Source organism: Coregonus lavaretus (genome assembly GCF_964263955.1).
Source record: "Coregonus lavaretus genome assembly, chromosome: 28".
NCBI lineage: Eukaryota > Metazoa > Chordata > Actinopteri > Salmoniformes > Salmonidae > Coregonus > Coregonus lavaretus.
Window position 1 is genome coordinate 21,464,222 of NC_140015.1, and position 18,413 is coordinate 21,482,634.

Sequence of the window (18,413 nt, forward strand, 5' to 3'; positions counted from 1 at the left end):
GAATGCTTGTCTGTTCCACTTTGCCTCCACATCTGGTAAATGGATGAACGCTTGGGAGCAGTAGGGAATTAATCTAAGATTACTTGGGCAGTGTAAGGTCAAATGAAGACATGCCTAGTTTTGTCTAGCAGGTTATATGAACATGGCTATAAATATAGTATTTTTACAATCGCAACTTCAAGGCGTTGGTCTGGGGACTCTGTCATCAGCCTCCCACCTTGCAGAGCAATAGCGGTCAAAAGGAAAGCCCCCCCCCCCCCCAACACACACACTTGTGCTGTCATGACTTAGATGGGCTGCCTATTGATGTGCATTTTATGACAATCTAGTGTTAAATGAGGTCGAAAGGTGCCTGGGGTGCCACTGAGAATCAAACAACCATCCTTGTATTTATGCGTGTAGTGAAGTAAAAGTTGTCAAATATAAATAGTGAAGTACAATTACCCCCAAAAAACTACTTAAGTAGGACTTTCAAGTATCTTTACTTTATACCACTGTACACAGGCAAATTTGCACATTGTTAAATTGAAAATTTCCCCCCTATCTGTCCAGCAGGTGTTGTGTCCTCTGTGCAATGCTAGGACAGGCTCTCAGCTGACCTGGCTGGTGTTTTCATTATAACCATTAGCTCCCTCAGTAGTTATTCAACTCTTGAGTCATGGTTTCTTCCGCTGTTAGTGGAGATGTATATAATACTTTACCTAATGCAGTAATGAGGGAGTGGCCTGTCTGCGTACTGGAAACACTACCAGCTGTCATGTCTTGAACACAGCCATCTAAAAATTTAGACCGGAGTGGCCTCTGGTATTTTATTGGAAGGAAAATTATTAGTTAAAGTAGTCAACTTTTCAACTGATGCAATCCATCATTGAAGACTTAAATTATAGGGCCTGGATTCACTCACCACTACTTACCATAAATGAATCTCTGCCTGCTTTAACTGAGCAGCACATGAAACCATCCTCTCTCCCATTCCTCTCTTAGCAAGGTGGTGAGGGTTGGGTAACTGGTTGGCCTAGTCTGTCTTCCCACTGAGGTGTTTGCAGGGACTTGTTTGGGTGGAGTGACACTTATGATACATATTTTACAGGTAAACACAGATTAAACCATTCTGGAAAGATCCAATTGTCCTTTTGTTTTGGTTCCCAACTGAATTCAGTTTGTTTTAACACACCTTGTACTGTAAGCATTCTTGATGGCAAACAATGCAAGCAGATGGTGAGTGTAAATTGTGATGTCTCACCCTGCTGGAGAAAAGCATGGAACTCATGAACTCAGTTTCTTATAGATGGCTTGAGGGTGAGAGGTACATATTTTCAGAGCCGTGATGATCTGAATGGCCCTAAAGTATGTTTGGCATGTTCACTGTAAATACTGCCTGCACTTTTTCCTTTGTTAGTAGCCTGCGAAAGCTTGTTATATTTATTTAGCTTTCCTTTTTGCTGCAGCCTTGCCTCTCTTATGACTGGTGCTTTCTCATGATCCAGCAGTGAGAAATAATCCAACTATGGCAGGTTTAGAGGTCCTGTCCCAAGCCACAGTGAATTACAGACACAGGTATTCTGTTCTTCTGCATCCATTCATGTCTCATTTTGTAAATGTGCAATTAAGAAGTGTTCCAAAAAGAGTGATGTCTTAGAACTTTTTGTCAGGGTTGAAATTACACGTTAGCGGAGATGGCGTCCTACAGACATGGTCGCCCTGTTCCTAGCTCCTAACCAACTTTACAGTATATATTTATTGAGTGTGTTATTTCTTACATTATTTCGCATTATTACCTACAGCCGAAAATAACTTTTGGATATTAGATCGGCGGTCACTCACCAGCATTTCGACCAGAAATTAGATATTTCCGAATTCTGACATTTTGCTCGTTCTAATATTTCTATATTTATTTTCCTTTATTTTCATTTTGGGGATTTGTGTGTATTGTTTTGTATTGTCAGGTATTACTGCATTGTTGGAGCTAGGAACATAAGCATTTCGCTACACCCACAATAACATCTGCTAAACATGTGTACGTGACCAATAAAATTTGATTTGACATTGGATTGGAATTCCCTAAAAATAGTGGCCTGCGCCAACATTAGTATTAAACACCTATACCTGGGGACCTTTTAGATATTTTCAATGATTAAGGGGGTGCCCTTGTTTGCTATGTTCCCATAACCCTTGTAAATGTAGTTCAAGCCCTGCTCTTCAGTGTCTCAAGTTACATACCTCGACTGAAATGTGTTCTCTCTGTGTACAGACTATGTGAGGTGTACATTATTTGTGTGTTCTTGACTGAGCCTCACCCAGATGAATGGCAGCCAGGCTTGCACAATGTGGAATTTAACCAGGTATGTGTTCTGCCCTGTGGTGTAGTGTAGTGGGATAGGGGAGGGGAGGGGTGTGGTTACTTGTTAAATCAGTAAATGAGATTGGACATTTACAATGCAATAATATGCAGCCCCGGTAGCCCACACCTTATGACCACATTAGGAAAACCTGAACTTTGAAAGATGTGATTTTGTCATCCCCAGCACTGCTGCTTTACTCAGAGAGTGAGTATTTCTTAGCTAGGATTATGAGGTGAGATAGGCCTACATCTATTTTAATTGAACAATAAACATGGTGATTAACATCAGAGAAGATTCCAGCATTACTACTCACAGACATTAGACAGTGTACTCAGATGAGACTTTTTATAATTTCTCAACAGATGACATTGTGAACATACACAATACATCAGTGGAGGCTGCTGAGGTGAGAATGGCTCATAATAATGGCTGGAATAGAGTAGATGGAATGGTATCAAAAACATAGTCCATGGGTTTGATACCATTCCATTCACTCCATTCCATCCATTCCACTCCATTCCAGCCATTATTATGAGCCGTTCTCCCCTCAGCAGCCTCCACTGCTATATATACAAAAGTATGTGGACACCCCTTCAAATTAGTGTATTCGGCTATTTCAGCCACACCCGTTGCTGACAAGTGTATAAAATCGAGCACACAGCCATGCAATCTCCATTGAACAAACATTGGCAGTAGAATGGCCTTATTGAAGAGCTCAGTGTCTTTCAACGTGGCACTGTCATAGGATGCCACCTTTCCAACAAGTCAGCCCTGCTAGAGCTGCCCCGGTCAATTGTAAGTGCTGTTATTGTGAAGTGGAAACATCTAGGAGCAACAACGGCTCAGCCGCGAAGTGGTAGGCCACACACAAGCTCACAGAACGGGACCGGCAAGTGCTGAAGCACTTAGCGCGGAAAAATCATCTGTCCTCGGTTGCAACACTCACTACCGAGTTCCAAACTGCCTCTGGAAGCAACGTCAGCACAAGAACTGTTCGTCGGGAGCTTCATGAAATGGGTTTCCATGGCCGAGCAGCCGCACACAAACCTAAGATCACCATACGCAATGCCAAGCGTGGGCTGGAGTGGTGTAAAGCTTGCCGCCATTGGACTTTGGAGCAGTGGAAACGCGTTCTCTGGAGTGATGAATCACGCTTCACCATCTGGCAGTCTGACGGACGAATCTGGGTTTGGCGGATGCTAGGAGAACGCTACCTGCCCCAATGCATAGTGCCAACTGTAAAGTTTGGTGGAGGAGGAATAATGGTCTGGGGATGTTTTTCATGGTTCAGGCCCCTTAGTTCCAGTGAAGGGAAATCTTAACGCAACTGCATACAATGACATTCTAGACGATTCTGTGCTTCCAACTTTGTGGCAACAGCTTGGGGAAGGCCCTTTCCTGTTTCAGCATGACAATGCCCCCGTGCACAAAGCGAGGTCCATACAGAACTGGTTTGTCGAGATCGGTGTGGAAGAACTTGACTGGCCTGCACAGAGCCCTGACCTCAACCCCATTGAACACGTTTGGGATTAACATTTACATTTTAGTCATTTAGCAGACGCTCTTATCCAGAGCGACTTACAGTTAGTGAATACATATATATTTTTTTTATACTGGCCCCCCGTGGGAATCGAACCCACAACCCTGGCGTTGCAAACGCCATGCTCTATCAACTGAGCTACATCCCTGCCGGCCATTCCCTCCCCTACCCTGGACGACGCTGGGCCAATTGTGCGCCGCCCATGCCATGAGTCTCCCGGTCACGGCCGGCGGCGACAGAGCCTGGATTCGAACCAGGATCTCTAGTGGCACAGTTAGCACTGCGATGCAGTGCCTTAGACCACTCACGCCACTCAGGAGTAACTGGAACGCCGACTGCGAGCCAGGCCTAATCGCCCAACATCAGTGCCAAACCTCACTAATGCTCGTGGCTGAATGGAAGCAAGTCCCTGCAGCAATGTTACAACATCTAGTGGAAAGCCTTCCCAGAAGAGTGGAAGCTGTTATAGCAGCAAAGGGGGGGACCAACTCCATATTAATACCCATGATTTTGGAATGAGATGTTCGACAAGTAGGTGTCCACATACATTTGGTCATGCAGTGTATATAACTTTCAAAATAAAGAAATAGAGCTGGTATGATGCATTTTGCTGTATTTCTGTATTTTGGAAGTTATATACACTGCTCACACCCTCTTAGTATGATACTTTCTCTAAACATTATTGTCCTTCTCTGTTTGCTTGTTGGGTGGATAGCACAGTTGGAATGTGGGGTGCCCAACCTTCAATAAAGGTATATGTAGTAGTAACTATCATGATTCTTGTTGGATATGTTTTTATGCAGTGTGAACTTTGGGCCGAAGTGGCTGTTGGTATATTGTTTGGCATTACACTATAGCCTTTTGGTGTTCTGGCATTTCATCCCAAATATGTCTAGAATCTAGATATTCTATTTGTAATGACAACTAATCAGTGGTTTAATGTCATTACTAGATAATTCAATCTGCAATGTTTCAAGGTGGAAATGAATTTAGATTGGTTTGTAAGAAGTCAGTAAATGTGAGTGAGTAGCACCCTGGAATCTAACAGGTGACTGGCCCTGCTACATTTCAGTGTTCCTCCATTGGAAGTCTACCAATGAGGAATCACACTGTTATAATAATGCGTCTCTCTTAGTGTTGGACTCCCTTGATTTGGAAAAGCAGTGCCTATTCAACAAAGTCTATAAAAATCTATCTTTATTGATTATGCCCAGGTAAGACAAAGTAAATATATTAAAATATAGGAATGGAGGTGTGTAGGAATGGAGAGAAAGTGAGTGAGAGAGAGAGAGAGTGGAATGGAGAGCAGCAGAGAGGAACAGGTCTATCCAGTCTGTTCCTCTGGTCTAGTGCCTTCATGATGACACACCTGTTCATAGGGGTGGAGCTGAGACAGGTGGCTGCTCTTTAACCAGAGAGAGGAGACACGGCTAGAGAGAACTGCACTGGGACTGACAGAACACACAGCCTCCCAGGATGTTCAGCAAGAAGAAGGAGTACGACCTGGTGAAAGTCACCCAGTGAGTCTGCCCTCCATTGCCTGAACTTTTATGTGTTTGTGTGTCGTGTTTCCTTCTCTTTCCTTCTCTTTCCTTCTTTTCCTTTTCTTTCCTTCTCTTTTTCGCTGTCTCTTATTTATCTTTTTCATTGCATCCCAGCCTGCTTGTGTTCCCTGGAGGGGCGACCTGGAATCTCGTCCACTGCACATGTGGGCATTTGTTGACTGGTCTTTTCTAAGTCCAACTTGGAGTGTATTTTTAAGAGTCTGCAGTCTTCCAAGACAATGCAGTAGATGATTTAGATGAAGTATCAGATTTGATCTATGAGCACTTAGTATTGGAAACATCTCATGGCTACATGTCAAGTAAATGGACAGACCTTATATAAGCATAAAATGTATCTTATCTGCCGCTGATTGATGACGAGACAAGACAACAATTTATGTAGTAACTGTCACAATTCGTTTACTTTACTGAGAAAAGAGAAATCTCATTGGTATTTGGACTGTGTTTTATGTAACCACTGTAGTCACTTGTGTGCCTTTAGCAATGGGGTGTGACATTAAGGTGCATTGATCCTCCACATTGCTCTCAGTATTCAATAGATGGCTGCTCTGACTAATTATGTAGACAGAGCAACAATAGCTCTGATGGATAATACTATGTTACACTAAGGTGGCCTGGCCTGGTAACAAAGAGCCCAGAGCACATAAAAGCACTGGTTGAAGAAGTGTGATCTCACAGAAGTTCAGTGAGGACTGTGAGTAACAGACAGCAGATTTGGAATGTGTTTAGGTACATCGCTGGAAGACTCAGGATTTATGTTTATATAGAGAGATATAAAGAGGGTATGTGCTGTTGCTTAAATAGGTTCCTTTACGTCACTGAACACTGTGTCACTCACCACATGTCACTTGCGGGGACACACTCCACATCACTCGTACGCTGGGGTGTGTCTTGGAGCCAAAAGGCTGACATTATACATAGGGCATTTCTAAACTAAAGGAATGACAGGGTGTAGAGTCTGGATCCCCTGCAGCTCTCTGTCTTATAGAACCAGCAGGGTGACTTTTAGGCTTCCTTTTACTGCCTGCCTGCCACACTCCTACTCACCCTGACATGTGTGTATGCTGTTTGCTTTGGTACTGTAGCTATGCATTATCCAACTCCTTTTAACCTTCTTTAGGATATGACAGGATATGACAGGATATGTCTGCTAACCTAGATGGCTCCTACAGCTATGTGGACTTTGTCATTTTACCACATATACTAACAGAGATAAGCAGTTGTCTAAATGACTCAGAGCTGTCCTGATGCAACAAGGCATGTATGAGATACTGGATACCATACTATTTAAACAGTAAATCTCTCCCCCCACTATCGCTATTCATTTTATTGCCCATTGGAATGTAATTGCGATTCATGGGGACATCAGTAGAATTCCATGTGCCATGTCACCCATTCACTCTAAATTCCTGAGGACACTCCTCAATAATCCGTCAATGTGAGGGTGTGTACGAATAAATAGCTGACTTTCATAACAGCGACTACTAGTAGGAATGACAGAACAATAAGTACAAGAACATACAGACTTAAAGATGTGTTGATTACTAGATGAGTGTGGATGAGTGACAGTCCTTTGTAGAGTTGAATGGGGGAGGCTGAGGAATCCTTTTTTTTCTGCCTGAGGCTGGTTCTCATTTTGATTATTCTACCAAACCTGGAATCTGGTTCCTGAACATTCAGGTTGCTCTACCGAGCTCGCTTAAATAGGCCTACTGGTTTCAACAATGTGTCAATTACACTGATGTGAATGGAGGTTTTACTTTTCTCTTCTCAGGAGCCAAACTAATGACGTGGCCGTGCTGGTGGCGCGCATGCAGAGCAATGCAGACCAGGTGGAGAAGAATGTGCTGCGCTCTGAGGAGCTGATGGCTGTGGTAAGAGGTCCTACCATCCCTACCCACAAACTGCTTGTGTATGTAATTACACAGTTATACATACATACACCTTTACCTAACATGTTACACTGCCCTACTCAATGAAATATGCATTCCTAAATTCCACTTCATCAAGCAAAAACTTTTCAATCCCCCCATAGATATATTTATCAAGGTGCAATTCAACACAAATGTTTCATGATGGGGAGTACCTTGTGTGGCATTTACAAGTCCATTGTCTGTTTCCATTTCTGTTCCAGGACACAGTGAATGAGAAGAAGGACAGGCCCTTACTGCACCAGAAGAAGAATGCAGAGATCCTGGCTGAGGCTGAGGGGCTGCTGAAGGACCTGTTCCTGGATGTGGACCGGGCCAAGAAGCTTTCACACCCACAGGCTGGAGAGATAGAGAGCGAGTGAGTTCCAGCAAGAACACACACACACGCACACACACACACGCACACACACACACACACACACACACACACACACACACACACACACACACACACACACACACACACACACACACACACACACACACACACACACACACACATACACACACACACACACACACACACACACACACACACACACACACCCTTAGAACATGAAACAATGGTTTTGTGACAGAGATACATTTCCAGAGAACGTTCTGAACACTCATGTTCTCTCTTTCCCTCTTTCAATATGCCTCTTATTTCTCTTTTTTTTTCTGGTCCTCAGTGTGAGAAACCTCCATGACCGCTGGTCTAAGGACTGTACCATGTACCGGGACCTGTATGAGGCAGTGCAGGAGGTAGAGCTCACTCCCAGGATTGACTGGACTCAGGTGCTGGAGGAGAAACAGGTGAGCCTGCCATATCCTTGGTAATACTCTATTCAAGACCAGTATGGCGTAGACGGTACTGTACTGCCATTATAGAACAACTTTGGTTGACCACTGCTTTCTACTGGTGCAACCAAACCTTTGGTATTAGCTCCTAGTTGCTTGGAGTAACTTATCTTTCAGAATGTAGTAGTAGTGGTACAAAACTTTATTATCCCCAGGGGGAAAACAGCCAAACAAAGTTAACAAGACATGTGCTTGAGGTCAACATTTAGCTGAACCCTAGAGGATTTACTGTACCTGTGTGTTGTGTGTTATAGAAGCAGATAAGTACAGAGGGGTATGGGCCCAACCTGTCTGATGTGGAGAAGCAGATTGCCTCTCATAACATCCTGCACCAGGAAATCGAGGCTTACGGCTCCCAAATGAACCGCAGCAGCACTGGCTCTCCGGTAAAGACTACAAAGCCCTTGGCTGCTTTCTTCACTCTCCTTCTCACCAAAACTAGGGATAAACTCTAAACAATGATTGTCATGTTTTGTTTTGCTCTGTCCACAGGCAAAGTTGTCTACCATTCAGAGACAGTACACAGATCTCTTGGTGAGTTATTGTCCAGAAGTTATGTAATAAACCTGTGTGTGCATTAAAGTATGGCTCTGACATGTCAAAGGGGCTCAAAATGCTACACTGTTGTGGTTGTATTTGAACCTTTGTGCCTGTGTTATCTCTCCATCGTTGACTATAAGATAGTCCAGGTGTGACTGATCTCTGTCTCTCCCCATGCTGTGTGGTGCAGGAGGCCTCCCTGTGGAGACACAGGTACCTGGCCTCTCTGTATGACTACATGCAGGGCTGCAGTAAGGAGCTTGTCTACCTGAGCGAGTACCAGGAGAGGATCCTCAAGAAGGACTGGAGCGACCGCATGCTGGACCCCCCAGGGGTGCGCATGGAGTACGAGAAATTCAAAAACAACACTCTGCTAACACATGAGAGCGAGACCATCCAGCTACAGATGGATGGGGATCGTCTCCTTGAAATGAAGCACCCTGCCAGCTCCACAATACGGGTATGTTTATATGGCTACAAAATGTCAACCTTTCCCATTGTAATAGCTGAAGTATAGGACATTGGGTTATTCATCATCTACTCTGATCTTCCCTGGGTCAATATGCTTGGTTTGTCTCAGGCACACAGCGACGCATTGCAGAATGAGTGGCAGAGCTTCCTCAACCTGTGCATCTGCCAGGAGGTACACCTTGACAACATAGACAACTACAGGAAGGTACGTCATCTCTTAACCCTGGGAAATGATGTTTCTTATGGCTTGTTGTCATGGCTCAATGTAACATTGCTCCTATGTGTGTTCCTACCTACAGTACCAGTTGGATGTAGAGACCTTGTCTGAGTCTATGAAGAGACTCAACTCTAATCTGGACCCCAAATCACTGGACAACAAGAGCAACCCAGAGATCCTGCTACAGCTTGAGGTGAGATTTGGTTTATTCTTTGTATCTAAGTTCAGTAGTTTCTATGACTTACAGCATTATTTCAATCTGTTCTCTAATATACTCTTCTGCATCTCATATCCTCAGGGTGATGAGAGAGCGATAGAGAGGAACGAACAGCGCCTCGTAGCCCTGAGGGAGTTCAGCAGCACCATCGCCCCTCTGAAGCTGCGGCGTCTCCGCCCCACCAAACCCACCCCCGTGGTGTCCCTGTGTGAATGGACCAACGGAGAGGTATAAAATAGCTTCATAGAATAGCAGTGTGAGAGTTCTGAGAAGCTAAAGGGCAAACTAATGTCCTGTCAATTGACAGCTGTAGAACAATATAATGATGCAAACTCCTGTCACCCTTAGGACTCAGTGTCTCAAGCAGAGAAGCTCATGCTAAAGTCCAACTCAGACAATGAGAACTGGGAGGTCCAGACCAGCACTGGGAAGACCAAAACCCTGCCTGGAACCTGCTTCCTGGTCCCACCACCAGACACTGAGGCTCTTGAGAAAGTGGAAAGGTAAAGAGAGAGAGAAAAGTGCACTCTCCTTATTACAATGACCCAAAACTTAACCACCGTCACAGGCAAACTGTTATGTTATTGTGTGTTTGTGTGTCCAGTCTGGACAGAGAGCTTTCTAACCTGAAGAGAAAGAGAACTACTCTGATGGCCTCCCTGAGGAGCCCCAGTGTGGAGGTGGTGCGCTCAGTGAGAGCAGGTTAGTGGAACATCACTCCACTTGTTCAGAACTTTAGCAGAAATCACTTAGTTTGAACTCACAGTGGGACCCTAGTAGATACAGGGCACTAGACTAAGTGTGGCCCTCTCCTGTCCCCTTATTTCTCACTGTGCCCTCTGCTTCTCCTCAGCCCCTGTGGCTAGTTCCCCAGAGGACCCAAAGACCACAGTGCTGGCCAGCCAGCTGGACAAGATCAGCAAGAACCTGGACCACAGTGAGAAGGACATCCTGAGCCGGCTGAGGGCCCCTCTGGATCGCAGTGACCCCACACGTGACCTGGCCAACAGGCTGAAGGAGCATGAGGTGAAGGGATCGTTTTTTTTTTATTTCAGACCACTGCAGCCTGCTACATAGCATAATTATAATAGACAGTGTGGTTCCAGAGTGTAATATCATTGGTGTGTTTCTCCCGCCAGAGGGCCACCCTAACTGTGAGGAACCTTGAGGCAGAGAAGGCAGCGGTCCAGAGAGATATGGAGCCCATCCTAGCCCAGAAGCCCCTTGGGCCAACCACCTCCGCCCTGTCCCTCAAACTGAGTGGTCTTAACAACAAGTTTGACGACACCAACGTCCTCTGTGACCTGTACAACAAAAAGTATGAATTTAGTTTACAATGTGAAATAAAAAAAAACATATGTAACGGTTGGGTTGTCTTTATGTTCTTTTTTTTTTTTTTTTTTTTACATCCAATTCTTCAAGATTCTTCTCACTCACTAATTTCCTTTCTCTTGACCAGAGCCACAGCTTCCATGTTCCTGGAGAGGCAGATCAATATGGTGGACAACTCAGTCTCTGGCTTTGAGGAGCAGCTGGCTGAAGATGCTGCCATCCCTGATGTTCCCAACGTCCTCCAGACACGCATCCAGAAGCTTCAGGTAACACTGTTTCAGTCATATGACCACTTAAAGTTAATCACAAGTTCAATTCATGTCATTATGATGGACTCTTACAAGTTGCAGTGAGTGTTCTGTTTGATTGACCCATCCTCTTTGATCCGTCCCCTGTGTTTCTCCCTTGTCCTACAAACAGAACATGCGGAAGGATGTAGCGTTAAAGCAGGATGAGATGCTGAAGCTGAGCAGGGACTTGGAGTCCACAGAGCAGTTGAGCAGCTCCCTGCAGAAGGGCTTCCATGAGTACTGCCCAGACATCCGCCGCCAGCAGACAGAGGTCAAACACCTGAAGAACCGCTATGCCAACGTCAACAGTCAGCTACAGGAGAGGTGAGAACCCCATTTGTCCCACAACTATATGTAACAGTTATATGTGTCTTGTGTCTGTGGTTACTTCTGTGGTCTATGATATACTGATGCATAATTTTAAAAATAATATTGTTATAGAACGTTTCTGATGCAAGAGGCAACCAATAAGAATCAAGGCTTCCAGAGCTCTGTCCAATCATTGAACTTATTTTTGACCAACCTGCCTAATAATACGATCAAGCCAAGTGATGGACTTTCTCAAATTAACTCCAAGCAGAACTCTCAGAAGGTTTGTGGGTTTATTTTATTTTTGTGTTATTTTATCTCAATAAATGTGTCTGCTATGAACATCGTCAGTTCTCTGCAGTATGCTTATTTTGTTCTTATTGTGTGTTTGTTTTCTTTTCAGAGAGTGGTGGAGGACATAAAAAGGAAATCAGATGATGTGGGCCTAGCAGTGAAACAGTCCCGTGACTTGCAGAATGTCCTCAATGTGAGTTTAAATTTTTTTATCTAATCAGAGCTACCATTATAAATGTCCATATTAGTTGAATGGTTTTGGTCAATGTTGTTCTTAAAAGAGTAAACAAATATTCACCATGTCTCATAGGAGTATGAGGCCAAATCTGATAAGTACCGTGGTACACTGAAAGATGTGGATGATGAAGATGCCAAAAGACGTCACACATCCGCCATGGCTGACGCTGTGCTGAAAAAGGTATTGTGGACCTGAGAGACTGCAACAATCCTCATCCTATATTTGACTTAATTTGCATTCAAGTTGGGGCATTGATTCAAGATCCATGATCTGACCAGAGGCTGTGTGTTTCGGTTTCAGGAGAGAGCTCTATTGAACCTCTACTCAGAGGTGTCTGCAGAGAATGATCAGCTTCTCAACAAGATGGGATTGGCTAAGAACATAATTGCCCAGGTATGACACAATTACTTTGTAAAACATCAACACAGTGGATTCGGTAATCCATCATAAAGTAGTATAGGTTACACTAAATTGTCCACTGTTACCTGCTCTGAACAGAATGAAGAGAAGGTGAGCCAGGTGGTGGTGAAACAGCAGCGGCAGCTGCAGAGTCAGCAGAAAGACCTGGAGGAAACAGACGTTCTAAAGAGAGAGCTGGCGGATGAGATCACCAGGCGCTCCCATGCTGAGAATGACCTAGCAACATACAGAAAGAGGTTTATTTCACTGAAAAGCCGCAGAGGCGTGGAACGAATGGAGGAGAAGGAAGTTGTGCAGTACTACCGTGACCCCAAACTAGAGAGTGACCTGGTGTCCCTGAAGAGTAGAATCCAAGATGAGACTGTAAAACGCTCTAGTACCCGGACAGACATAAAGGTTGTCAATGAGAATATCATCCGCCGGGAGACTGAGCTGACAAATGTCAAACCTAGGCTGTTGACCAAGGTGTTGACTGAGTTTGAGAGGGACCCCCAGCTTGACAAGGAGGCCACCAAGCTGAGAGATGAGATGCGCAAGCTGGAGCAGGAGGTCCAGGTGAGAGATACAGAGACGGTCCACATGAAGACTGAGATCACAGTTCTGGCACAGAAGAGACCGACTATCAAGGAGAGAGTAGTGAAAAAGGAGGTGGTGAGACTGGAGAAGGACCCGGAGATGCTGAAAGCAGTTCTGACCTTTCAGACCGAGATCTCAGAGGAGGGGTTAAGATCCAAGTCCCTCAATGATGACATATTCCGCACTAGGAGCCAAATAAACACACTTGAGAGGGTCATTCCCACTATCCAGCCTAAGATTGTTACCAAGGTGCTGAAGAGGGTGGAACAGGACCCTAAACTCATTGACGAGGTCAAGACTATCCACACCAGCCTGGAAGAGGAGAACAAGATAAACAGTGATTTGATAAAGGAGCTCACCAGCCTCCAGATCCGCTACAGTGAAGTGGAGAAGCTGCGGCCCAAGCTTGAGGTCAAGGAGATCATCAATGAGATCTACAGGGTGGACCCTGAGACAGAGGTGGAGCTGGTGAGGCTAAGGAAAGAGCTGCAGGACTCTAATCGAAACCGCACTGATCTGGAGAAAGACATCGACTCAGTTATGGTGGATCTTAAAACTCTGCGTTCCCTGAAACCCAAGTTGGAGTACAAGGAAGTGACCCAGGAAGTGATTAAAGAGGAGAAGAGCCCAGAGGTCATCAGGGAAATGAAGAGGTTGAACGACCAGGTTTCCCTTCTGCGGGTCTCATATGACAGCACCCTCGATCTGCTGAGCCGCCTGCGCAAAGAGAGAGATGAATGGAAAGTCGAAAAGTCTAAGTTAGAGACAAAGCTTGTAAACAAAGAGTTGATCAAATATGAAAATGACCCCCTACTGGAGAAGGAGGCTGACCGTCTGAGGAGAGATGTGAGGGAGGAAATCCAGCAACGACGCAACGTGGAGGAAACCGTCTTTGACCTGCAGAACAAGTACATCATGCTGGAAAGGCAGAAACCAGAGGAGAAGATTGTGATGCAGGAAGTGGTGCGTCTTGAGAAGGATCCAAAACAAATCCTGGAGCATGAAAAGCTGAACAAGAACTTGGATGAAGAGGTTAAATCCCGTAGAAAACTGGAATTGGAAGTTCGCCAGCTGAGAGCCCTGGTTGAGGAGAAAGAGAGAAACTTGTCACTGATGGACGACCGGCAAAAGAAAATCCAAGTAGAAATAGAGCTTAGACAGATCAAATCTCGCATCCTTGAGCTTGAAAATACCCCTCAACCCATTGCGGAGAAGATCATTATTGAGGAAGTCCTCAAAGTGGAGAGAGACCCCAAGCTTGAGAAACTAACCAATGGCTTACGCACAGACATGGATACGGAGGAAACCAACATCAGTCGTCTGGAAAGGGACATCCGAAATCTGAAGATCAAGTTGGACATCCTGCGCAAGGAGAAGTCCATTGAAAAGACTGTATATAAAGAGGTGATTCGGGTGGAGAAGGACCAGAATGTGGAGGCTGAGAGGGACCATCTCAGAGAACTAGTGTTACAGGAAAGAAGTTCCAGACGGGACCAAGAAGATGAAATCCAGAGGCTTAATACCAAAGTGACCCGGCTCCAGACCACAAAGTCAAGCACCTCTCACGAAGAAACAAGCATCACCCTCAATCGAGATTCCCTGATCAGAGAGAAGGAAAATCTCCTCAAAACATTGAGGACTTTGGAGTCTGAGAAACAGGACATAAGCATATCGTTCCAGCTGCAGTCCAAGCTGATGAGTGAGAGAAACCAGATAAACAGGCAAAGGGGCTTCAAGATGGATTCTGAGGTACAACGTCTAGAGAAGGACATCCTGGATGAAAAAGACCGGATACACCAAAAGGAGACCTATATTATGGAGCTGCAGAACAATCTGAAGAAAGAGGATCACTCTGAGACACATACCAGAGAGACCAACCTCTCCACTAGAATCAGCATCCTTGACCCCGAGACTGGCAAAGACATGGCACCATATGATGCCTACTTAGAGGGTCTGATTGACCGTAACCAGTACATCCACCTTCAGGAGCTAGAATGTGACTGGGAGGAGATCACCTCAATGGGTCCAGATGGGGAGACCTCGATTCTGCAAGATCGCAAGAGTGGAAAGCAATTCTCTGTCAGGAATGCTCTAAAGGATGGCCGCTTGACCCAGTCCGATCTGCACCGCTACAAGGAGGGTAAAATGCCTATCTCAGAATTTGCTCTTCTGGTCGCTGGGGATTCCAAACCGAAGCCTTACATTGGTCCAATCGCAACACCAAGGACACCGACAAAGACCACTGCAGCATCTTCTTTGAGCACAATGCCATCATCACTAAGGTCTTCCTACTCAAATCTCACAAACAATAGATATGGCAGCAGTAGCAACCTGAATACTTCTAGCGGTGATGAGCTCTTCCCAATCTCTGGGGTGCTGGACACCACCACCAACAGCCGTATGTCTGTGCGTAATGCTCTGACTCGAAACCTTATTGACCCAAACACAGCCCAGAAGCTCCTGGAGGCACAGGCAGCCACGGGTGGCATCGTCGACCTCAACAGAAAGGACAAGCTCTCTGTTCACAAGGCAGTTGAGCTGGGTCTCATTGACAAAGGTCACATGCATCTGCTGCTGAATGCTCAGAAGGCCTTCACTGGAGTGGAGGATCCTGTGACCAAGGAACGTCTCGCAGTAGGGCAAGCGGCTGAGAAAGGCTGGATACCTCAGGATAGTGCCGTGAGATACATGGAAGCACAGTACCTGACTGGGGGGCTGGTGAACCCCCATAAAGCTGGTCGCATTAGTGTCCAAGATGCTCTTAACACCAAGATAATCGACAGCACAGTAGCCAAGAACCTCCAAGACAAGTCTGCCCACACCAAAGAGTTGATTGACCCCATCACGAAAGAGAAGATCTCGTACAAGGAGGCAATGGATCGCTGCAAAAAAGATGTCACTACAGGACTCTTGCTGCTCCCTGCATCCTCCAGCGGTGACTCCAAAGATGCACCAACATACTCCAACTATCGATTCTCTGGCTCCTACAGCCAAGTCTAGACATGTGGCTGACACACATGCCAGATCTAGAGTGATGCTACAGCTCCAGGTGCTAAATAGAAATAGAAATTCAGATCACAACACAAACATATTCTTATGATGTCTTTATGGTAAAGGTAGAACATTTTTATAGTTCTGATTGTTGAAGTCAGAAAATGTCTAGGTTGTACTGTATACATTTACCTGTTCTTTAGTGATGCTATGATTCTCAAGAGTTGCTGTACACATAATTAAAATGTATGTTTGGTGAAGAGCTTTCTTTTGATTTGTTTTTCAGTATTGTGAGAGCCATTTATTCCAATAAACTTTCAAATAAGCACTCATTATTATATTTTTCTAAACAAACGTTGGTCTCTGTGTGTGATTACTCCTATATGATGGTGGTAACGGTTGAAGTTCAAGTTGTTTATTTGTCATATGGACAGGAACACATTGTGGTTGTCACGCCCTGACTCTGGGGACTCGTATTTGTTGAGTCAGGGTGTGTATTTTCTGTGTAGTATGTTCTGTGTTGCATTTTCTATGTTTAGATCTAGATCGTGTAGATCTATGTTGGCCGGTGTGATTCCCAATCAGAGGCAGCTGTAGCTCGTTGTCTCTGATTGGGGACAATACTTAGGCAGCCTATTGGCACTAGTGGGTTGTGGGAGCTTGTTCCGTGTTAAGGTATGTTGTGTTGTGCTGCCTTGGACGTCACGTTTAGTTTTGTTTGTTATTTTGTCGTTGTGTTTGATATTTAATAAACATGTACGCATATCACGCTGCGCCTTGGTCCGTCCCGTTCATCAACGATCATGACAGTGGTGTACTGTACACAGTACAAGGACATTCTTACTTGGATGTTCGCCTCTAAACAATGGAACAACAATAAGAATAGAAAAAGAAGTAAAAAACTAATAAAATAAAAATAGAGCTCACTGGAATAAAAACTAAAAATGTAGCAGGAAGATGACCTCCAAGGATGTTCAGGGATTAGCCTTTCATGGTATAGTATTGTCTTTTCAGTAATGGTAGTGCCCCCCCTCTTTCCTGGTGTTTAGTGTGCTGCCCATTGTCAATTTCACTTCTGTGACCCAGCTGAGACCACATGATAACATGAGGATGTCCATGTTTTGACATTCTCACAAGATGGCAAAACCATACAACAAGATAGCAGGCTAATGCAATACACAGTGGATTTAATGTTGAGAGCTTCTGTGCTGCTGTGTGTCCAACCAGAATGGGCCGTTATGCCAGTAAATAAGGCTCTACAGATGTAAATGTCCCTCCCCTTGTCCTGGTGAGAGGTGAAAGGTTTTGTGGGGACTGGTGAGAGTCGGGGAAAGTGATCCCCTCTGATGGGATGTCTAGTAAACAGATTAGTTGGTTACTGACAGGGCTTTGTGGGATTATTGGACATGCGCCTGTCTGGAGGGGAAGTGTCCCCCTCCCGTAAGTAAAATGAGGTTGTAAAATGAGTGACCTGGTGCCATAAGTGGTTAAAATGATATAGGGATTAAAAACAATGACAGATTACAGAACACAGCCTAGCTATGAGAAGAATGCATTTGACGATGGTGAAGATGTCCAAATGTTTTATTGTATTTTGCACTGGTTGGTGAAATGACTTACTGTGGTCCCATGCTGAGGTAGATGACCCCTAAATTCCAAAAAGCAATTCATTTAGAAAAACCATCAAGCAACACAACTTGAATGCCCTGGGTGGCAGATTGATCATTGTAGTACTGTTCTTTTAAACAGTAGTCAAAGGTCTAAGGGGCCACTTTGTTGATTTGGCCATGCTTTCTGAATAACTCTCATAACTGAAAACACACATAACAAATACAGTACATAAATTATGGTATACATTATGATGACAACTCACTCATTGCAGTAGGAAGATGGTGTGGCATGGAATCGTCCGTCCACCTCAATGAAAGTACAGTAAGTTGTTTTCAGTCATTGTAAACAAAGCATAATGGATGACAAAAGTAATTGCAGGCCCTTTTGTATTACTGTGTGATTATTTCCATAATGCCAGACCACTGTCTTTGGCACTGATCCTGTGTCCACTGCACACAAGAGGAAGCATTTGCACCACTCTGTTTCCACTATTGGGATGAATAGGCGTCACTGACACCTGTCCTTCATTTAATGCAATTTAGTGCCGCTCACGCTTCTAACACTGATGGCTGGGGGAGTCGATGCTCTTTCATTACTGTGACCTCAGCAAACACATCATACAGCAGCACTCCTCACTAATGGCTAGACAATATCCCAACCCTAATACATTCAGAGCAGCAAGGGAAAAT

The 18,413-nt window shown here is 44.7% G+C and overlaps 1 protein-coding gene across 1 annotated transcript; it reads left to right on the forward strand.

Annotated features, from left to right (window-relative positions):
- The first annotated feature begins 5,314 nt into the window (after positions 1-5,314).
- On the forward strand, positions 5,315-16,439 carry LOC311104025 (envoplakin-like). Its single transcript, XM_084145677.1, has 21 exons — positions 5,315-5,402; positions 7,222-7,321; positions 7,582-7,736; positions 8,050-8,173; positions 8,473-8,604; positions 8,711-8,752; positions 8,949-9,218; positions 9,339-9,434; positions 9,529-9,639; positions 9,745-9,891; positions 10,012-10,166; positions 10,268-10,365; positions 10,517-10,689; positions 10,803-10,981; positions 11,123-11,261; positions 11,416-11,609; positions 11,727-11,877; positions 11,998-12,081; positions 12,199-12,306; positions 12,427-12,519; positions 12,625-16,439. Exons 1-21 carry the CDS (start codon positions 5,359-5,361, stop codon positions 16,120-16,122), a joined length of 6,093 nt encoding a protein of 2,030 aa, XP_084001803.1. The 5' UTR covers positions 5,315-5,358; the 3' UTR covers positions 16,123-16,439.
- The last annotated feature ends 1,974 nt before the right edge of the window (positions 16,440-18,413 follow it).